The sequence below is a fragment of the Eupeodes corollae genome, chromosome 2, assembly GCF_945859685.1.
Source record: "Eupeodes corollae chromosome 2, idEupCoro1.1, whole genome shotgun sequence".
In the NCBI taxonomy this organism is placed as follows: domain Eukaryota; kingdom Metazoa; phylum Arthropoda; class Insecta; order Diptera; family Syrphidae; genus Eupeodes; species Eupeodes corollae.
This window is the reverse complement of record NC_079148.1, coordinates 47,917,388-47,935,175: the sequence shown is the minus strand read 5'-3', so window position 1 is coordinate 47,935,175 and position 17,788 is coordinate 47,917,388. Positions and strand designations below refer to the sequence as shown.

The 17,788-nt window shown below is 34.9% G+C and overlaps 1 protein-coding gene across 2 annotated transcripts in view; it reads left to right on the top strand.

The window, feature by feature from the left end:
- The first annotated feature begins 494 nt into the window (after window positions 1-494).
- The window catches only part of LOC129948168 (transmembrane protein 132E), a 193,168-nt gene continuing 175,874 nt past the window's right edge, over window positions 495-17,788 (top strand). Inside the window, exon 1 of one of the 2 annotated variants that reach the window (XM_056059046.1) lies at window positions 495-1,595. In XM_056059046.1, coding sequence (XP_055915021.1) covers window positions 1,547-1,595 — 49 coding nt within the window. In that variant the 5' untranslated portion in view covers window positions 495-1,546. The remainder of the gene's footprint in view (window positions 1,596-17,788) is intronic. The other variant, XM_056059047.1, reaches the window with a different exon arrangement.

Here is a 17,788-nt window from a genome sequence, read left to right as displayed (position 1 = left end):
CAACATGCATTTGAACGTGCCTAATATTCTAAACATTACTCTTCTCTTAATTTTCGGAGAAAAGTAATTCGCGTCAACTAATATTTTGCTCTTAATAATTGTCTCTTTATGAATTAACCAATAACTAGCTAGCTCGTTCTTCCACCATACCGAAAACCCTAGAAGAAAAGAGGATAACAAATGCTACATTCATTCCATCCATACTACTTTGGCATTGATTTCTTTCTTCTCCTTGTTGTTTTTGTTTAGTTATATGATATTTAATTTTAAGTGCATAGTGTTTTCTCTTTTTTTCAAAATATTGCGATAACGACAACAACAATTCACACCATCTCTATCACTCAGTGGGAGAAAAAGACTACACACCAAAATTCAACAACAACAAATTCATTTTGATCCTACTAAACTGCCAGACTATTTGTCTCACTCACTTTGACATTTTCGACAACAGCTCCAGTTTTCCCGAGCGATAAATACATTTTTCACTCAACAACGTCAACGCCAGCGCCAGCAGCAGCAAACAGCAGCACCAACCAACACAAAATCGAAACCAAAAAACACCAAGAAGAAAGAACATTTTCTTGATACTGAGACTGAGAGCCAGAGCCAGAGCAATATTTGGTTTTGAATTCAGTTCGACGAATTTTCTCAATTGAGTTGTGGTGTGTTTGCGAAGACGGATTCGGTGCGTTCGGATGAAGAAATTGAGAAATAAAAATAATTGCAAGTTTTATTCAAAAAGTCAATAAAACTTCTTCTTACAACAACCAACCGAGTATCATCTCTTTGGTGATATTGATATTATAAAAAAATAAAATTGTTAAACTAGAATTTGATTTGTTAAACTACTTGGTAAGGCACAGTCTCGTTGTTTGTGTCTTAAATTAAATTTGGGTGTTGTTTGTTGTGTTGAAAAATGTATGTGAATTAAATTAAAAAAAATGTTCAAATAATGTGAGCATATAAAATACGAGTAGTATTCTGTACTAAAGAGGATCAAGAATTCGTGTAGTCTCTTGGAATTCATCTCGATCTCATCCTCCGCCAGTTTAGGGGAGTCATCATAATGGCTTCTTTACTTTACGGACCGGGATAAGTTAAAAAATGAAATGATATGAAAGTCCAATTAAAAATGCTGTTTTAATTAAAACGAATAAGAATAAGAAAATTCTCTAAATTTCTCGCGAAAAGTGCTAAACATAGAAAGGGATTTTATTTTTTGTACAAAATTCCAAAAGTGATAATCATAATACAGTGCCAGGGTATTTCACTCCCAAGAAAAGCCATCTGGGAAATCAAGGAAAAAATCAGTTCTACTTGGGATCTCTCTACACCTTTTCTACCTGTCTCTCTACCTTTCAAAGGGCTGACGAGGACGAGTACGAATACGAGTACGAGGACAACGACAACGACGGCAACGGTAACGGCCAAGAAAACACATACACAGGAGAAGCAAAGAATAGGTTTTTTCCTTTTAGGTTGGCAAAAATAAAAAGCAAATAAAAAAAGATTAAAATAAAACAAGTAAAAAGGATAACGACACAAGATGAAGGATTTATTTTGGATACCTCTGCTAGCTCTGCTGTTTCTTTTAGGTAAGTCAAATTCTGTAATAAACTTAAATTTCAATAAATGGAAAAATAAAATGACCTTTCAAAGCTCAGATTTGGACCTAAAAATATAGGTACATGGGTGAAAAATCTTGTGTAGGTAAATGTTTTGTATTTGAAAGAACAACCAGAAAGTAACTTATAGTAAAGTCGCCTTACTTCCTGGTTCCCCGATCATCATGAAAAAAAAAATATAAGTAAATCGAATAAAAAAAGGGACAAAATCGAGAAAATCCACCACACATCGCAATCGCAAAGTATGGAAACACAACAAGAACAAGTGACTACAAAAAGAAGTAGTAGTGTTGAAAACAATCGATACCAGCGAGCGCAGGCGGTGTGCTCTCTCCCAAAGTCGATTTTGCCTACTTCTGCTCTACTGCTACTCTGCTACTTGTTTTGTCTTTTCTATGAACTTACTTCATCGTACATCGCCATTTAGGCTGGCAAAATGAAAAGGTATAAAGGCTACTACTCCAAGGAGCGAATACCTACCTACCTACCTATACTTTGGTGTACCTATAGATTTAGATATGAATATAGTATAGGTTTTGGGACAAGCACATGCACTGCAAGAAACAGTGAACCACCAAATACCAACCGTAGTGCCAGTGCCAGAGCGAGTAGAGTTTAAAAGGAGACATGAATAGGATGTCGGAGTTGGATACGGATGTTGTACACACTCTCCACGCTGGATATGTCTATGACATAATGAAAATTTTCTCAACAACCCACAGGGAGAGCGACTTTGTCAGTTCATTTTGTTGTTGTTTTTTGTTTTTGTACATTATTGTTGTTGTATTTGTTCCAGTTCCAGTGAGTGTAGCGGAATTTTAAGGATATGTTACCCTATATGAATGATATCAGCTAAAAGCCACCCCAATACCTCACTCATAACCCCGCCCTCTGTTTTTCTCACGGCATAAGCTTTCACCCCTTGTGGAGTTTTTTTCCGGCCGTCGCTCGTTGCTGTTAGTCGCTCGCTGTCCTGTCCCTAGCAGTGCTCGTAGTGGCATAGTCTTCATGCTTTAGCTGTAGCTGTGTGGGTTTTTCAATATTGTTTCGTTTGCCTCTACGCCTGGTGTAACCTTCCTCTGTCCTCCATCCGAATTGTTTGTTAGGCAGCCGCAGCCGAGTGAAGAAATCCGAGGTAGACTGCTGCCTCTGCCTTTGCCTCTACCTCTGCCGCTGCTCGTGTAGGTTTATATTACGTAGTTGTAAAAGGAAAATTTTTGGTAGCAGGCGTCAGGTGGGTGAATAGATGAATAGTTGGCGCTTGCCAGCTTACCACCACCGACCGTCGTCGTCGTCATCATCGTCGTCGTCGACAGCCCTTAATTTAGCTGACTTTGACGTATCATTAAATCGGTTGGCTTCAGCTTCGGCTATAGTTCTAGCTCTGTCAAAGGGTGAAGGCAAAACAGTGTTCTACATGAGAGAATTAAAATTGTTCCATCGATAAGTTGCGGATTGCTTTTTGTTTAACGTCAAAGTCGAGCCAATTCGTCTGCATTTGAAAATGAGTGTCTGTATACAAAAGTCCCCTTGTATGTATTTATATTCACCATCACCATCCCCATTCCAATCAGACCCCAATCTGTGGTGGGGTTGATTTGAAACCATTTCTTTTCTTCATTATAGATGAGGCTTGGAAATTTGTAATAAAATTGGTTAAATAAGTTCAAGATTTTAAGATCTTGCAAATAGGTTGGTACTTACCTTACCTATCTACATATTTTTATTTATCCGTTTGAATTTTTCCTCCTAAATTTGACTACAATCTACATCCATTGCCATTGGTATTGTGGTTGTCATCATCATGGTCGGAGTAGTCGTCATTTTGTCGTCCTCGTTGTCGTCTTTTGAAATTCCGTTCAGGAAAATGGGAAAAATCAATCGATAATACAGAATCATTTTTCGCCTCTTCTGTCTATGTGCTTATGATTGCGTGTGTCCTTTTTTGTCGTTCACCATCATCGCTGCTTTTTCCTTTGCTTTGACTTTGAGTAGTGCCTGTGCCTTTGCTATTTCATATAGATGTCGATATGTATATATGTGTATACAAATTTACTACATATATAAATACCTATGTATGCATAATTGTGTGTATGTATTAATTCCGTTCTGGATGGATTCTAGTTTTGCTTTTGGTAATGGGCGCTAAAAGAGTGGGTGGAATAATAATACGAGTATATATAAAACAGAATTGGTTTCACAACTCTACATAAAGTTAATTTTATTTTATATTATTTTTTTTTTTGTTATTTGTAGTCAAACGAATTTCATTATTTTTTATGTCTTACACGCTTGTGGGTCATACAATCTTTTGGTTTTGTTCTTTTTGTTTGTTTAGCTGAGTAAAAATTGAAGAACACGCAATACGAATTTTTTTGATAGTTTGAGAAAAATTAGGAATGAACAAATAAGGTTTTTAAATGTATCTAATTTTTTAGGATTTTCATTTTGTTGTAGTTCAAACTTTAATAAAAAAAGGTATTTATTAGTTCTATAGGGAATTTTTATTAAATATACATAAGTGACTTAAAACTTTTCCATTCATATGCTTAATCGCGCAAAGGTTATAAACCTCAAACGTTTTCGAGAAATTCAAAGATTTAGGTGTTCATTTCTGTTCCAATTTAGAATTTGCACATCACATTCATTTTATCATTAATAAAGAAAGTGCTATGCTTGGTTTTATAAAACGCTGGGCAAAGGAGTTCAATAATCCCTATGTTACTCTTTCTTTGTATAATTGCCATGTTCGTCCTCATCTTGAATATGCTTCTCAAGGATAAATTCCCTATTACGAAATTCATAGAAAACGTATTGAATCACAATTCAACATAATTTCATTCGCTTTGACCTAAAGGGTCTTCCTTGGGATGATCCTTACGGTCTACCTCTCTATTAACATCGTATTCAGCTTCTTCAAATGCAATCTCTCCATCAAAGGCGTGTTAATAATGGCTTAATATTTCTTCATCAACTCATTAATGGTGAAATTGATGCACCTTATTTGTTATCTTGTGTACATTTGAAGTACCGAAGCGGAACTCATCACCTGCGTACATTTGATTTTATACATATTGACTTTCATAGAACTAACTATGGGAATATGAAGTTTTAAGTCAATAAGGTGGGATTAACATCATAGTTCAGAACCAGTGCTCCATTATCGTGAACGTTTTCATTTTTTTACTGTATTAATTTATGTTAAATGTTAATTATGTTTTGTATTTTGTTCGTGTGTTAGGCTATAATTGTATTATATCTTACTAACAACTAACACATGCACTTATGATGAGCCTCTGATCGTAATTTGACGATTGCTATAAGCTACTACTACTTTCTGAAAATTCTAAAGTGGAAATAATATGCATGGAGTCAATTCAATTGCTCATATTGTTGTTTGGGATACTTTCTAAAGCCAATTTAATTTGATCAAACAGATCGTTTTTACTTTTGCAATTAGTCCTTATGAAACCACGTCTTAACCGTATTGGACTTGTGCTTTGGGTCGTTGTCCTGCTGAAACATTCATTTCGGAGGCAACTTATCCTCAGCGTGTGGCAGCATTATATTTTGCAAAATATCACGGTACATAAAACGATCCATTGTACTATCCTTTTGGTGAATCGGCCCCAGTCCATGCCCTGAAAACCAATCCCACACCAATATGTTATCTCCTCCGTGTTTTACAGTAGCTTTCGTGTAACGTGGATTTATTGACTCGTTGGCTGGCATCGGAACCCTTGAAATTGAATTTGGACTCGTCCGAAAAGAGTATGTTCCTCCATTTTTTAACGGTGCAGTTGGTATGACTATGAGGAAGTCTTAACCTCGCCATCTTGCTTTTGGTTGAAATAAAGGGCTTTTTTACAGCTTTGAAAGATCTTAGTCCACCATCAACAGCTCGTCTCCGAATTGTTCTCGTGCTTATGTTCAGGTCGAGTTGGGTTCGTATTTCTCTCTTTATGATATAAAAGGGTCTCTTTATTATAGCAGAATGCTGTTGTTTTTCTTGGTCTGCCACCTTGATGAATTGCTTGGAATGACTTTTTGGATTTTAAAAATTTTATTAATGGGCACATCGCTGATTTTGGAATGGAGTATTTTTCCGATATTTCAATTTGAATCATTCCACTTTTATATCCTTTTACTTCGCTAGAATATTTGTCTGTACATTTTACAAAAGTTAGCTAAGAACACTGATTAACTCGCCCGTGAATTAAATAATACCTAATAAATAGATTCAACTGCACTTGTTTGCCAACACCCTTAATTGAGCAATGAATTTTATAGTTAACGGACTAACTTTTCTCTACTGATAAGAAAAAGAGAGATAGTTATAAAAAGTTGCTTTTGTTTTGACCAACAAAAACTTAGGTTAACTGTCTTCTAATGTCATATTTAAATGAACCGTTATGAAATATAGCTTTCTCTTAGTCTATTGAGGAGTACATACATAATGTATTAAATTTTGGAAACAAATTAATATGATTTTTTTAAGTTAATTTATTTTTGAATGACATAAAAATGGAGGTAGTTTTAGTTGCTAATGTTTAAATGTACCAGGATAGAAATATTGATTAATTAAGCAATAAATTCCATTTTAATGTTTTGTCTGAACATAATTTATTTCCTGTTGTGACATTTGAACAGGAATTGCCCCTTCACATGCAAAAGTTTGTTAGATTTTTGGAAAAGTCAGTAGAAAAAAAATGAATTTTTCTCCTTTTTTGAATAAAAGAGCCTCTAAATTCAATTCCCGTGGCATGATGGTTAGTGCGTTGGACTGTCATGCAAGGAGTCTTGGGTTCAATCCCTGCCTGTGCCACCTTAATTTAAATCAATTAATTTTCGTGAGTACTGCCTCTTGCGAGGAATTGACAAATCCTTCAAGTGTAATTCTTGTCATGAAAAAGTGCTTTCTCAAACTAGCCGTTCGGATTCGGCCTAAAATTGTAGTTCCCTTCCATTCCTGACAACAGTACTCGCACACAGGAATGGTTGAGAGTTGTAAGTCACTAGGCCCTAGCTCACAACGGGCTGTTGAGCCACCCCATTTCATTTTGAAATTCAATTCTTAATAAATTTAACATATCGTAGTACAAGGTAGTCCCGTGGCTTGTGATTAGTGCGTAAGACTGTCAACCCAGAGGTTTTAGGTGTCACTTAAAGTTTTTTATTTCACGGGAACCTACTGCCAATAAAAAATATGGAATCGATATATACAAATAATATTAAAATATTAAAAATTTATGTTTTTGCAGATCTAGTTGAAGAATAAATTGATTTATTTTACCCATGTAAAAACCCCATAAAAAATTATAATCAAGCAAGGATGCAATTTTCAATTTTTGTCACTTACACCTGTCAAATGCATGTGTCCTCATTCTGCTCACTTATTTATACTGAGATCATCGAACATCCTTGAATAGCAGAACAAAAAAAAGAAACACAAATCAGAAGCTCTAAAAGTTCAGAGGTATAACAGAAACACACTTTTTTGTTTGACAGTTAACGATCTGCTCTGAACTAAAAAAGAAAAACGCTTATTAGGCTGATTAAGAGGACATAAAGGATGTGAAAGTAAGGCTTTTTTCTATGGTATCTGTTTGACTAGCTCCAAAAAAATAACCTTCCAATTTTATTAAGTAATATTTATTTGTAAGTTGACTGGAAAGTTATTCAAGAAAAATCTCCCTTATTTTCAAGTCAAGTGCACTCGTGTCACATATTTCTTAAAAAATCAAGTCTTCATTTCATTGTAGGTACCTTACGTACAATGTACAAACATATGTATATGTACAGAAGTAGATATTAAAAATTGTTCTTTCGTCTATTTTTAATAAAATTAATACGTTAGCTCAACTATAGCATTTATATGGGTTCACAAATTGACACTAAACATTTTGTTAAGCTTTTTCAACACCACTTGTTTTCAGTTCTTTATTAGTTCAGACACTCAGGGTGTTATAAGGTTGTATTTATTTTTAAATTAGAAAAAGCTAGCAAGGCTTTCTATAAGCTAAGAATATATTAGTCGAAGAATTGGAGCGAACAGTAATTTTTTAAACTTTTTTAGCTTCAACTATTTAAGCTCTGGTCAGTGCTTAGCTCAGAGTTGATAAAGAAAAACGCTTTTTGCATAATATGATTCTTATTTCATCATATTTTTACGTCAGGAACATCGTCATTTTCTCAGCTGTCGATATAGACAATTTTTGGACTTGTGCTTCTGCCTCATCCCATGAAAAGGTACGTCCCCTTCATTCCTGACAACAGTACTCGCACAGGAATGGTTGAGAGTTGTAAGTCACTAGGCCCTGGTTCCCAACGGACTGTTGCGCCACCCAATTTATTTATTTTTAAATTGCAATCTACGTATCTGTGCCCGCGGTTAGCGGTTAGGAAATCCTGAATGTGTGAGGTGTCAATTCAAATTTAAGGTCAGAAAATTCTGCTGTCTGCAAAAGCATTGAGTTATATTATCTAAACCTGTCTATATCTTAAAAACAGAGTTAGAGCTGTTTTTTTTTTTTAAATTCTCTGTTTTCAATACAGATTGTGCAAAAGCAATTGTAGCGTTTACATTATCAATATCCATAGTGTAAACCCACTAAGGTTAGTTCAATAACTTATTTCTGAAATAATATTTTTATTTCTAACTGTACAAAAAACCAAATGACATTCTTTGATTCGAAGTGTACCAAAACCCATCGCTGCCCGCCATAGTTTTTTCCATCTTTAACTTTTCCTGTGACTGTGACTTGATTGCGAGACAGACGTCTCAGTATTATAAAATAAAGTTAAGCTTTTGGAAATTAAATAAAGCGTATAATAAAGTAAATGTACATATGTGTCTAAATATTGTATGTGTGACCAGCATAATGCTTATTAATTGAACTTTAAAGACGGTATAGTTTCCAACATCGGTTATAAGTTTGTTCAATCTAAGCAATATGTACAATTAAATCCACCTACTTAAGCAAGTCTTATGTTTTCCAAAACAAAGACAAAAAAAATATTCTAGGACCTAGGACACAGTGACAGGTCAAGATAAACTTTGATCTTAAACTACATATCAGGCAGTTGTCATAAAAATAAATGACATTACTCTGATTTTGTCTTTTGGAGAACAATCAAGTATCTTAGTACGTATACGAACATTACATAGATAATTTTGTAACCTTCATTTCATTTATATTTGTTTCTCTATTGTTACTATTTTTTGAATAACCAAAACAAAAAAGTTGTACACCTAGAACAATGTTTTATCCACAACAACAGCAAAAAAAGAAACAATAATGACAAAAAAGAAACTTTTTCCATGACATCTATGTGATTCTCTTGCATTTTTCATTTTCCATTATTTTTTCAAACTACTTGACCTAAATATAAATGTAAAATGTGTTTTATTAGAGGATTCTTTTCATACAAAAAAAAAAACACATAATAAAAAATGTTAATCAAAATGTCCAAAGCATGAAGAGCATACAAAAAACACAAAACTCAAGACAATTTACAAAGAAATGTATTTTGTGAAAGGGTTCAAGTATTCTTCCTCATTCGCAAGGGTGTACTTGTTTTAATGCAAGTAGTAAGACAGAATTCCCATAATATTGTAGTTTTTCTCCTAAAAAAAACTTCCTAAATGTATGTTCGAGGTAAGTTGGTAGATATTCTACATAAAACAGAAAAGATGTATCTTTTTCCATGCCTATATTACATGAAATACATATATGTATCTCTATACGTGAAAGGTCAACTTTATCTTTTTGTGTGTGTTGCTATGGTAGGTTGGTAGGTGCAGTGGTACTTTGTCGGTTCGGTAGATATACCTACGAGCAACGACTACGACTGGTGGGATATTATAAAGACACGAGGACGACTATGACGCAGAAAATAATAGCCATGCTACTACTACTGTTCTGTTTGGATTTGACACTCTCGAGAATGTGTGGAGTTTACAGGCTCATTATAATTATTTGTTTTGTTCTTAATGTGAATGGATGTTGTAGACTTCTTTGCGCAAATGAGATATGTAGGTTCTTTATTTTTGTTTTATAGGACAACTACTATGCTAAAAGGGTGACAGAAACATGCCATCATGCAAAGATCTTTCAAAGCAAGTTCATATATAAAAATAATATATACCTACATATATATGATGGATATGCTGTCAGAGTTTTGCCTCTTCAGTCAGCTTAACCATGCACCATAATTTGATGTTCCATTAATTAACAGCACCTTAGTACAATCTAGATGAAGAATGTTGACATAAACTTAATGAAATATTATGTATGTACTATGTTCCTACTTAGTTGCTAGTTGCAATGTTTTTGATTCCAAATGAGTTGTTTGTATAAAAATAAATAATTGTAATGAATTAGAAACTAAACCATTATAATGAGAAATGTGTATTTTCACTTGCTACATACAGAAGCTATGTTATGGCAAGCATTCGTAAAAGATTTCCAAAATTAACGATGATATAGAAGTAGAAAAAAGTAGGCCTGGCTATCTGTTTGTCCTGGCCCATAAAGCCTAACCATTAGGTCGATTGCTTTAGAGTTTTAAGATTGGCGCTAAGCGTTTTTTGTTTACATTTTGTTTTTGAAGACCGAAAGCAGTAATAGTTTCCATGGAGATTTTTGGTCAAATAGATACATTTTTCTGAAATTGTCTCTGCAATTTTTCTCTTAATTACAAAAATATACATTTGTATTCTTCTTCTAGAAAAGTACACGCAAGTAACGATGCTTATTTCATTGTAAAGAGAAATTTATTACAAAATTTGTTGAATGAGCTTAAGTGACTTATATTTGATATTAGCAAACTTTTGCTATTACCAAATCTGGCAAAAGAAAGTTAAACGAATGTCAGTAATATGCCCTGCACCACAGACTTTTTGTCCAACTTATTGGAATCTCAACTCTTTCGCACTATATAAGATTTCTATAATCCGCCATTCGCATGATATTGAAATCAGGTCCGTTCGCGTACCCTCCTTAAACAGGGGCCCTACTATGTAACTCGATTCTACTTTTGATTCTATTCGAAACTCATTTCCGATTCTACTTTTAAATCGTACTACGTGTGAAAGTAGAATCGGATGTCGGTTATACAAAATCGTCTTAAAAAAAAAATTATTTTCGAACGAGTATCGAGTTGTTTGACGGTTTTAAAAACAAAACAAAAATAAAACATACGATTTTTGGACAAGAATAATTATAACAAAAATGGATACCGGTTGAATTTGGTTCAATTTGCAAGGAAGTGAAGAACGGTACGAGAAAATAATAGACGAATAAGAGATAATTTCAAAATAATGGAGCTGAGCTGAGTGAGAAACGGTTTGTACACATAAAGGGTGATTTTTTAGCTATTATCATTGTGGCAACAATTTTTTAAACAGCTGACACATGTTTCGTGTTTTGGGTTTGGTCCATAATTTAACCATGACTCGTCTTACAAACGAACAACGCTTGCAAATTATTGAATTATATTACCAAAATGCCAGCTCTGTTAAGAAAGTTCATCGCGCGCTTCTTTCATTTTACGGTGAGCTTAATCCACCCACTGAAGCGGCAAATTTAGATTGTTGGACATTAAACTTACGTAGCTTACGTAGAGTTTGAACTGAAGAAAATATCGCAGCTGTATTGGCCAGTGTTAATGATGACCATGAATTATCGATTCGTCACCGTTCGCAGTAATTGCGCCTCTGTAACCAATCAACGTGGAACATTTTCCGGAAGGGCTTAGGTGTGATGCCTTTCAAAATACAGATGCTGCAAAAATTGAAGCCGAACGACCTTCTGCAACGTAACATTTTTGGTGAATGGGCTCTTGGAAAGTTTCGAAGATCCACTTTTTTATCGAAAAATCTAGCGATGAAGCTCATTTTGGCTTGGTACGTAAATAAGTGGAATTGCCAGTTTTGGAGTGAATATCAGCCAGAAGCATTGCAAGAGCTTCCAATGCACCCAGAAAAAGTCACAGTTTGGTGCGGTATAAGCGGCTGGTGGCATTATTGGACGGTACTTCTTCAAAGATGATGATTCAAACAAAGATTTCATGCATCTTTCTGAATTTTGTGTTTCTTTTGGAAAACTTTCCTATAGCTTTAAAAAAATCGCCCTTAATACACGTTGGGATATTTGGACACGTTCTTTTTAGTTTTATTAAAAGCTATCTTCTTTCCAAAAACGGAGTATGCATGCCTACTCGCAGAAGACAAAATGCTCCTTACACTTTGACAAAAAAAACTTCGCTCGCAAACACATTTGATGTAGAGTGATTATTTTCGATTTTGCCTTGTTTTGACTTCTAATTTCGAGTTACGTTGTTCCTCGTTTATTCGAAAGTTGATAAGAATATAGTTTGCACTACTAAAACTATTCGATTCTCGTTCGTCCGAAAGTAGGCGAAAGTAGGCAAATAGATACATAGTACCAATTTTTTGAATTCGTGCAATTTCATTGTAGAATCGAGTAACATAGTAGGGCCCCGTTCCAATTTTACGAAAAAATACGAAATTTAATCAAAACCTGTTCGCGAACTCAATAATTTCGTAGTTTTTCGTAAAAGAGAGCGCTCACGAGAGAGTAAAATATTTCCCCAACCTACGGATTTTAGCCCAAGAAATTTCTTTGGGCTGATTTGTGAAATTGTCAAATTTGACAAAAATTCAAATTGCTCGCTTTTGCTGTCAGTTATTAAATTTTAAAAACAAATTTTCAAAGAACAGCAACAAGACAGTAATATTGGGTAAAAAAGTTTGTTGTTTTCCCGTTCGCTTACTTTTTTGTAGTTTATTTTTTGGTGAGACAATTTTACCCCCATTCTTTAAAATATCTCTTTTTAAGAATTTTAGTGCAGAAAGTACGCGAACGGACCTCATAAATCATATCAAAGTAAATGTTTCTCTTAAGCATTTTAACAAGCCATCTGGGATGTTATAGAAGCTTTCGGTCATATTACATTATTCTAATCTTCTTAGCATATAATTCTCTTAAATTTTAACAACTAATGCAATGGAGTCTATTTTTTATTAATTCATTAAATAAATTAATTAAATTAATTTATCACTTTGTTTTTCCTTTTGCTTTGTTTATTGAATTATATGACGTTTAGATGTCAGAAACTGACAGCGTCGATAGGCAAGTTCAAAAATAATAAGGTAGCAATCGATAATGCAGTTCACCTGGCGAATTTCATAATTGAGTTTTACAACGAATTCAAAAGGTCAGTGGATCGATTTTATAGTCAAATTTTTAGAATTCTTTAATTGGCATGAATATGCCCCAAAGAAATGTTTCGGTCGAAAACGAGAATTCGATTTTTCTCATAAATGCCCGATAAATATTTATAAAATTATATCCAAAGATTGTTTTGTTCTTTTAATATAAAAATACATTTATTTTATATAAAATAGGTACGACGTTGGTGATGGCCAAAAGGCTTTAATTCTTGTGTTACTTGAAATTTAAAAGCATTAAGACCTTAGTCCTTATGTAAAATGCGGTGTAATGTTCTAGTCAGTTATCCGTCCCAATGTTTTCATATCATGATCTGGTTTTTGCAACTTTTGATTTATATCTTGAAAACAAATCTCCGCAATATTTCGAGTATCGTGATTTTCGTAATATAAATGTCGAATCTTTATTTAGTGATTGCTCATCTATTGACTTGCACTCAATTTTTGCAACATCAAACGTTGATTATCAAATTGAATGTCTTACTGTTGCAATTACTTACCTTTTTAATAAACACGTTCCCATTAAAACTCGTCAAATTAGATCGCGTAGTTGTCCCTGGCTTTCTCTTGAGATCGTTAATGCTATGAAAACAAGAGACGTTTCATACCGACGACGTTGGAAACGATTTGGTTGCGTAGAAATGCTTCGGCAATTCAAAACATCTCGGAACCTTGTAACTAAATTAATAAAATCAGCTAAATACAATTTTTATAACAACAGGTTCAACTCAAATCGTTCCTCCAAGTATTTTTGGAAAGAATTCAAAAGTATTGGTTTAAGAGCAGATTCTTCTATTTCCGATGACAACATTGATTTAGAAGAGTTGAATCGAATGTTCTCTACTCCTCCAACCTAATTCCCAACTGGGCAATCTAGTGTTTCTGAAAACGATAGAGTCGATGATTTTTCTGTTTGTTCAGAAGATGAATATCAAGTAGGTAAAGCAATATTTTCTATTAAATCCAAATCGACTGGACTTGACAACATACCCCCAGACTTTTAAAAATCCTTCTTCGTTTCATACTTCCTCACATAACCCACATTTTCAACACCATCACAATGGCCTCCATCTATCCCACCTCCTGGAAAAAATCAAAAGCTATACCCATCCCTAAACGAGGAAAGAAAATGGAATACAGACCAATAGTTATCCTTCCTTTTTTATCTAAGGCGTTTGAGACTATCTTAAGTAACCAGATCAAAAATTATATTGAAGATACACGTCTTATTAACCCTCTCCAGTCGGGATTAAGATCTGGATACAGCTGCATCTCAGCCCTTTTTAAAAGTTTCTGAAGAACTGTGATAACCCTACTTGAATTTTCCAAAGTATTCGATTGCGTTAACTCTAGTCTTCTCTGTGATAAACTGACGACTTATTTAAATTCTTCTGACACAACCAAAAATCTTATTTATTCGTACTTGACTACGAATCCGTATCGTGTAAAGGTAAAATGTCTTCGTTTCTTCTTGTCAATATAGGCGTTCCTCAAGGATCTATCCTTGGTCCTTTACTGTTCTCTATGTTTATTAATGATTTGCCATCTGTTTTATCTTACTGCCAGTTTCACATCTACGCTGATGATGTACAATTATATATAAGCTTAACAGATGGGATATTGGTAGTAGTAGCCTTCTATGATGATCTAGATCTTTCAAAGGAATCGTGCCATTTACGTGTAAGATTAAAACTATGAATATTTGTAAGACCAACTATTACGGATACATATTAATGCTGATTTCATATGCCTATAGAATCTTTTTAAGGATAGGCGCAACAGCTTGTTTCGAAAGCATTATGACATAAAGACTTAAAATTCTCCTGCATAGTGTGTGCGTGTTGTGACAATTATGAAGGGATTTGATACATAATCCCTACAGCTTATGTGAGAAGCAATTTTTCATAATAAAACACTTGTATGTATAGTGTGTATAGTGTACGCTGTACATCCCTTTTGAAGACTTATCAATACCTGGAATACTTTGTGCAACACTGATGAGTACTTTTTATTTTCAGGTAAATTGGCACAGAATCTGATTCATACACATTTATCGTACAGCAGAACTTATTTATTTATTTATTGCAACTATAAAGTTATGTCCAAGTTGTGTAACAAATTGATCCAGATAGAGGTCTAACATGCATATTAAGGATTATTTGAAGTAAAGGGATCGTTGAATTCTTTTGAAAACCTCTTGATTAATTCAAGGCATCTGTTTACCTTTTCTATGATGACATTAATGTCAGAGTTTAATGAAAGACTTACATCAAATAATACTCACAAATCATTAAATGTGTCCACGTGATCAAGAAAGCATTCATCAATAAAATGCAAAGGGACAATAGATTTGTCACTACGAGAGTATGACATCACTTTTGTATTTCATTTGATGAAGACCATTCCAAGGCTGAGAAGCCGAGGACTTTTGAGTAAAGTAGACTATCGACATTCGAGAATGGATTATTTCCATGCTCAGTGGTAGGAAGATTCGAGCCACTCTAGGCAATACAATCGCAGCAAAACACGTGAGTAGGGGAACACCCCAGGGTGGTGTCCTTTCGCCTTTCTTCTATGGCTTCTGGTCATGGATACAATTCTCGTTAAATTAGAGAGATGTGGAGTGAAAGCGGTAGCCTATGCGGATGATTTGATGCTATTGGTGTCAGGAAAGTACACCTCTGTGATTAGTGAAATCACGGAGTCAGCTTGGAAGAAAGTTAGCAGCTGGGCCACGAGTTGTGGACTAGGAGTTAACCATAGTAAAACTGAACTGTTGCTCTTTAAGACCAAAACTAAAGTACCGCCCTTCACGCTACCTCGACTCAACGGTCAAATCCTATCATTGCCTTGCAGTGCAAAATTTTTGGGAGTTATACTCGACCCTAAACTAAACTGGAAACTAAATATTGAAGTACGGGTTAAGAAGGCCTGTGATGCCTTCTTCGCCTGCAGCAAAACTTGCGGCAAAAAGTGGGGACTTCAATCGAAAATGATGTTCAATCTTAGCATATGGTTCGATTGTGTGGTGGCCTGCTCTTAGCAAAGCCTATAATATTGATAAGCTAAAGAAAGTTCAGAGAACAGCTTGCGTGGGCACCACAGGGGCCATGCGTACGGACGACTTAAACGTTATTTTGGATCTTCTACCAATCGACCTTTTTATTAAATACATAGTTTCCTGCAGCGCTATTAGGCTAAAGAAATCAAATAGCTGGTTGTCAAAACCTTATGATCACAGCAACACTACGAAATTAATTCCCTCAGATATTATCTCGGTAGACACTGACTACTGCACTCCTACTTTGAACCTTAGTAAGGGATTTTAGGTTATTTTCCCATCGAGAGAAGATTGGGAGGATGACATCGTGTTGATAGGTTTCGACACAACCATCTTTACTGACGGCTCAAAGATGGAGTGCGGAGTTGGTTTTGGGATCTTTTCTGAGTTCCTAAATGTAGCCAAATCCTTTAGGCTTCCTGACTTTGCTAGCGTTTTTCAGGCTGAACTGCTGCCTTATTGGCATGTAAGATACTTAAACAAAGCCCAAACCAAAACCGAAATGCGGCTATCTTTACAGACAGTCAGGCAGCTGTCAAAGCCATTAACTCGGCCATATCCACATCTAAATTGGTCCAGCAATATCGCTATGAGCTTGCGAGCCTGAATATTAACCTCGGAAGGATAGGCCCTTCATAGCTCACTTGCGGAAATGGTTAACATTCCTCTTGGTGCTATGAAGGGTAAAATCTTTTCTATCTACCAAACTGAATCAACCCGAAGGTGGAGCAATTTACCCAACTTCATTATATCTAGGAAGATATGGCCCACCTATAATAAAATCCGTACAAACGATCTTCTATGCAGGCAAAGGCAAGACATAGCCAGCATTGTTGTGGCTTGTACCGGACATTGGCCTATAGGAGTTGATGCGGAAAAGTTGGGTATCTCCTACAACACCTTTTGCCGTAGCTGTAGTGACCAAAGAGAAAGTGAAACCATAATCCATTTCCTCTGCAAATGTCCTGCTTTGGCAAACACTAGAATGAAATACTTTGGAAAAGCATTCTTTCACGAACTTGATGAGCTATCTGAGACAAAGATTAGATTCCTAATCTTTTTTCTCAATGCGACAAAATGGCTTTAACATAATCGCTATGAAGCTTCTCTATCAATCTATCTCTTTCTATCACAGGTCAAACGAGTTTTTGGTATCAAAACGGCGCACCACAGCGCTAATTGGATCTCAGGCTAGGTTGCCTTGAGATCGCCATTTTTACCTACCTACACTTTCGACAACGTTATTAAAGACCACTAAAAAGAGTAGAGTGACTGTAGAATATGACTGCCTTTTAAAGTTAAATAGCTGTTAAATGTAACTAACTCTAAACGATTTGATCCAAGTTATAATCCACTTTGGAAATCCCTATTTTTTCTAATTTAAGAAAAAGTGTAGAGTGATTTACCCTATCAAAGCTTAGATCAGCGTTAAAAACGCCTTCTACCGTTTCTTCTGCATTTTAATAGTAATTTGATTTGTGAATTCTAACAGATTCGTTGTTGACTTAGGCAGACAAAAGCCATACTGTTTAGGAACATTTCCCTATTTACAAAAAAATTTAATGTAGGGACTATGGCGTAAAATTTTAATAGATTTAGTTAAATGTCAAAGCCATTTGTCAATTAGCAATTTGCTAATGTAAAAAATCATAGAATGACTACTTTAACTTTTAGCAATTTGCTAAACCCGTATATTTTTATAAGAGCAAAGGATTCAATGGGCAAAAGCTCCGTTTAAGCGTACATATATGCTTTGTTTATTTTTACGAACTGTCACTTTTTAGACATGTTGGGATGCTAGTTTTTAAATAAAAGATAATTAGGCAATAGTAACCGTGGCGTGATTTT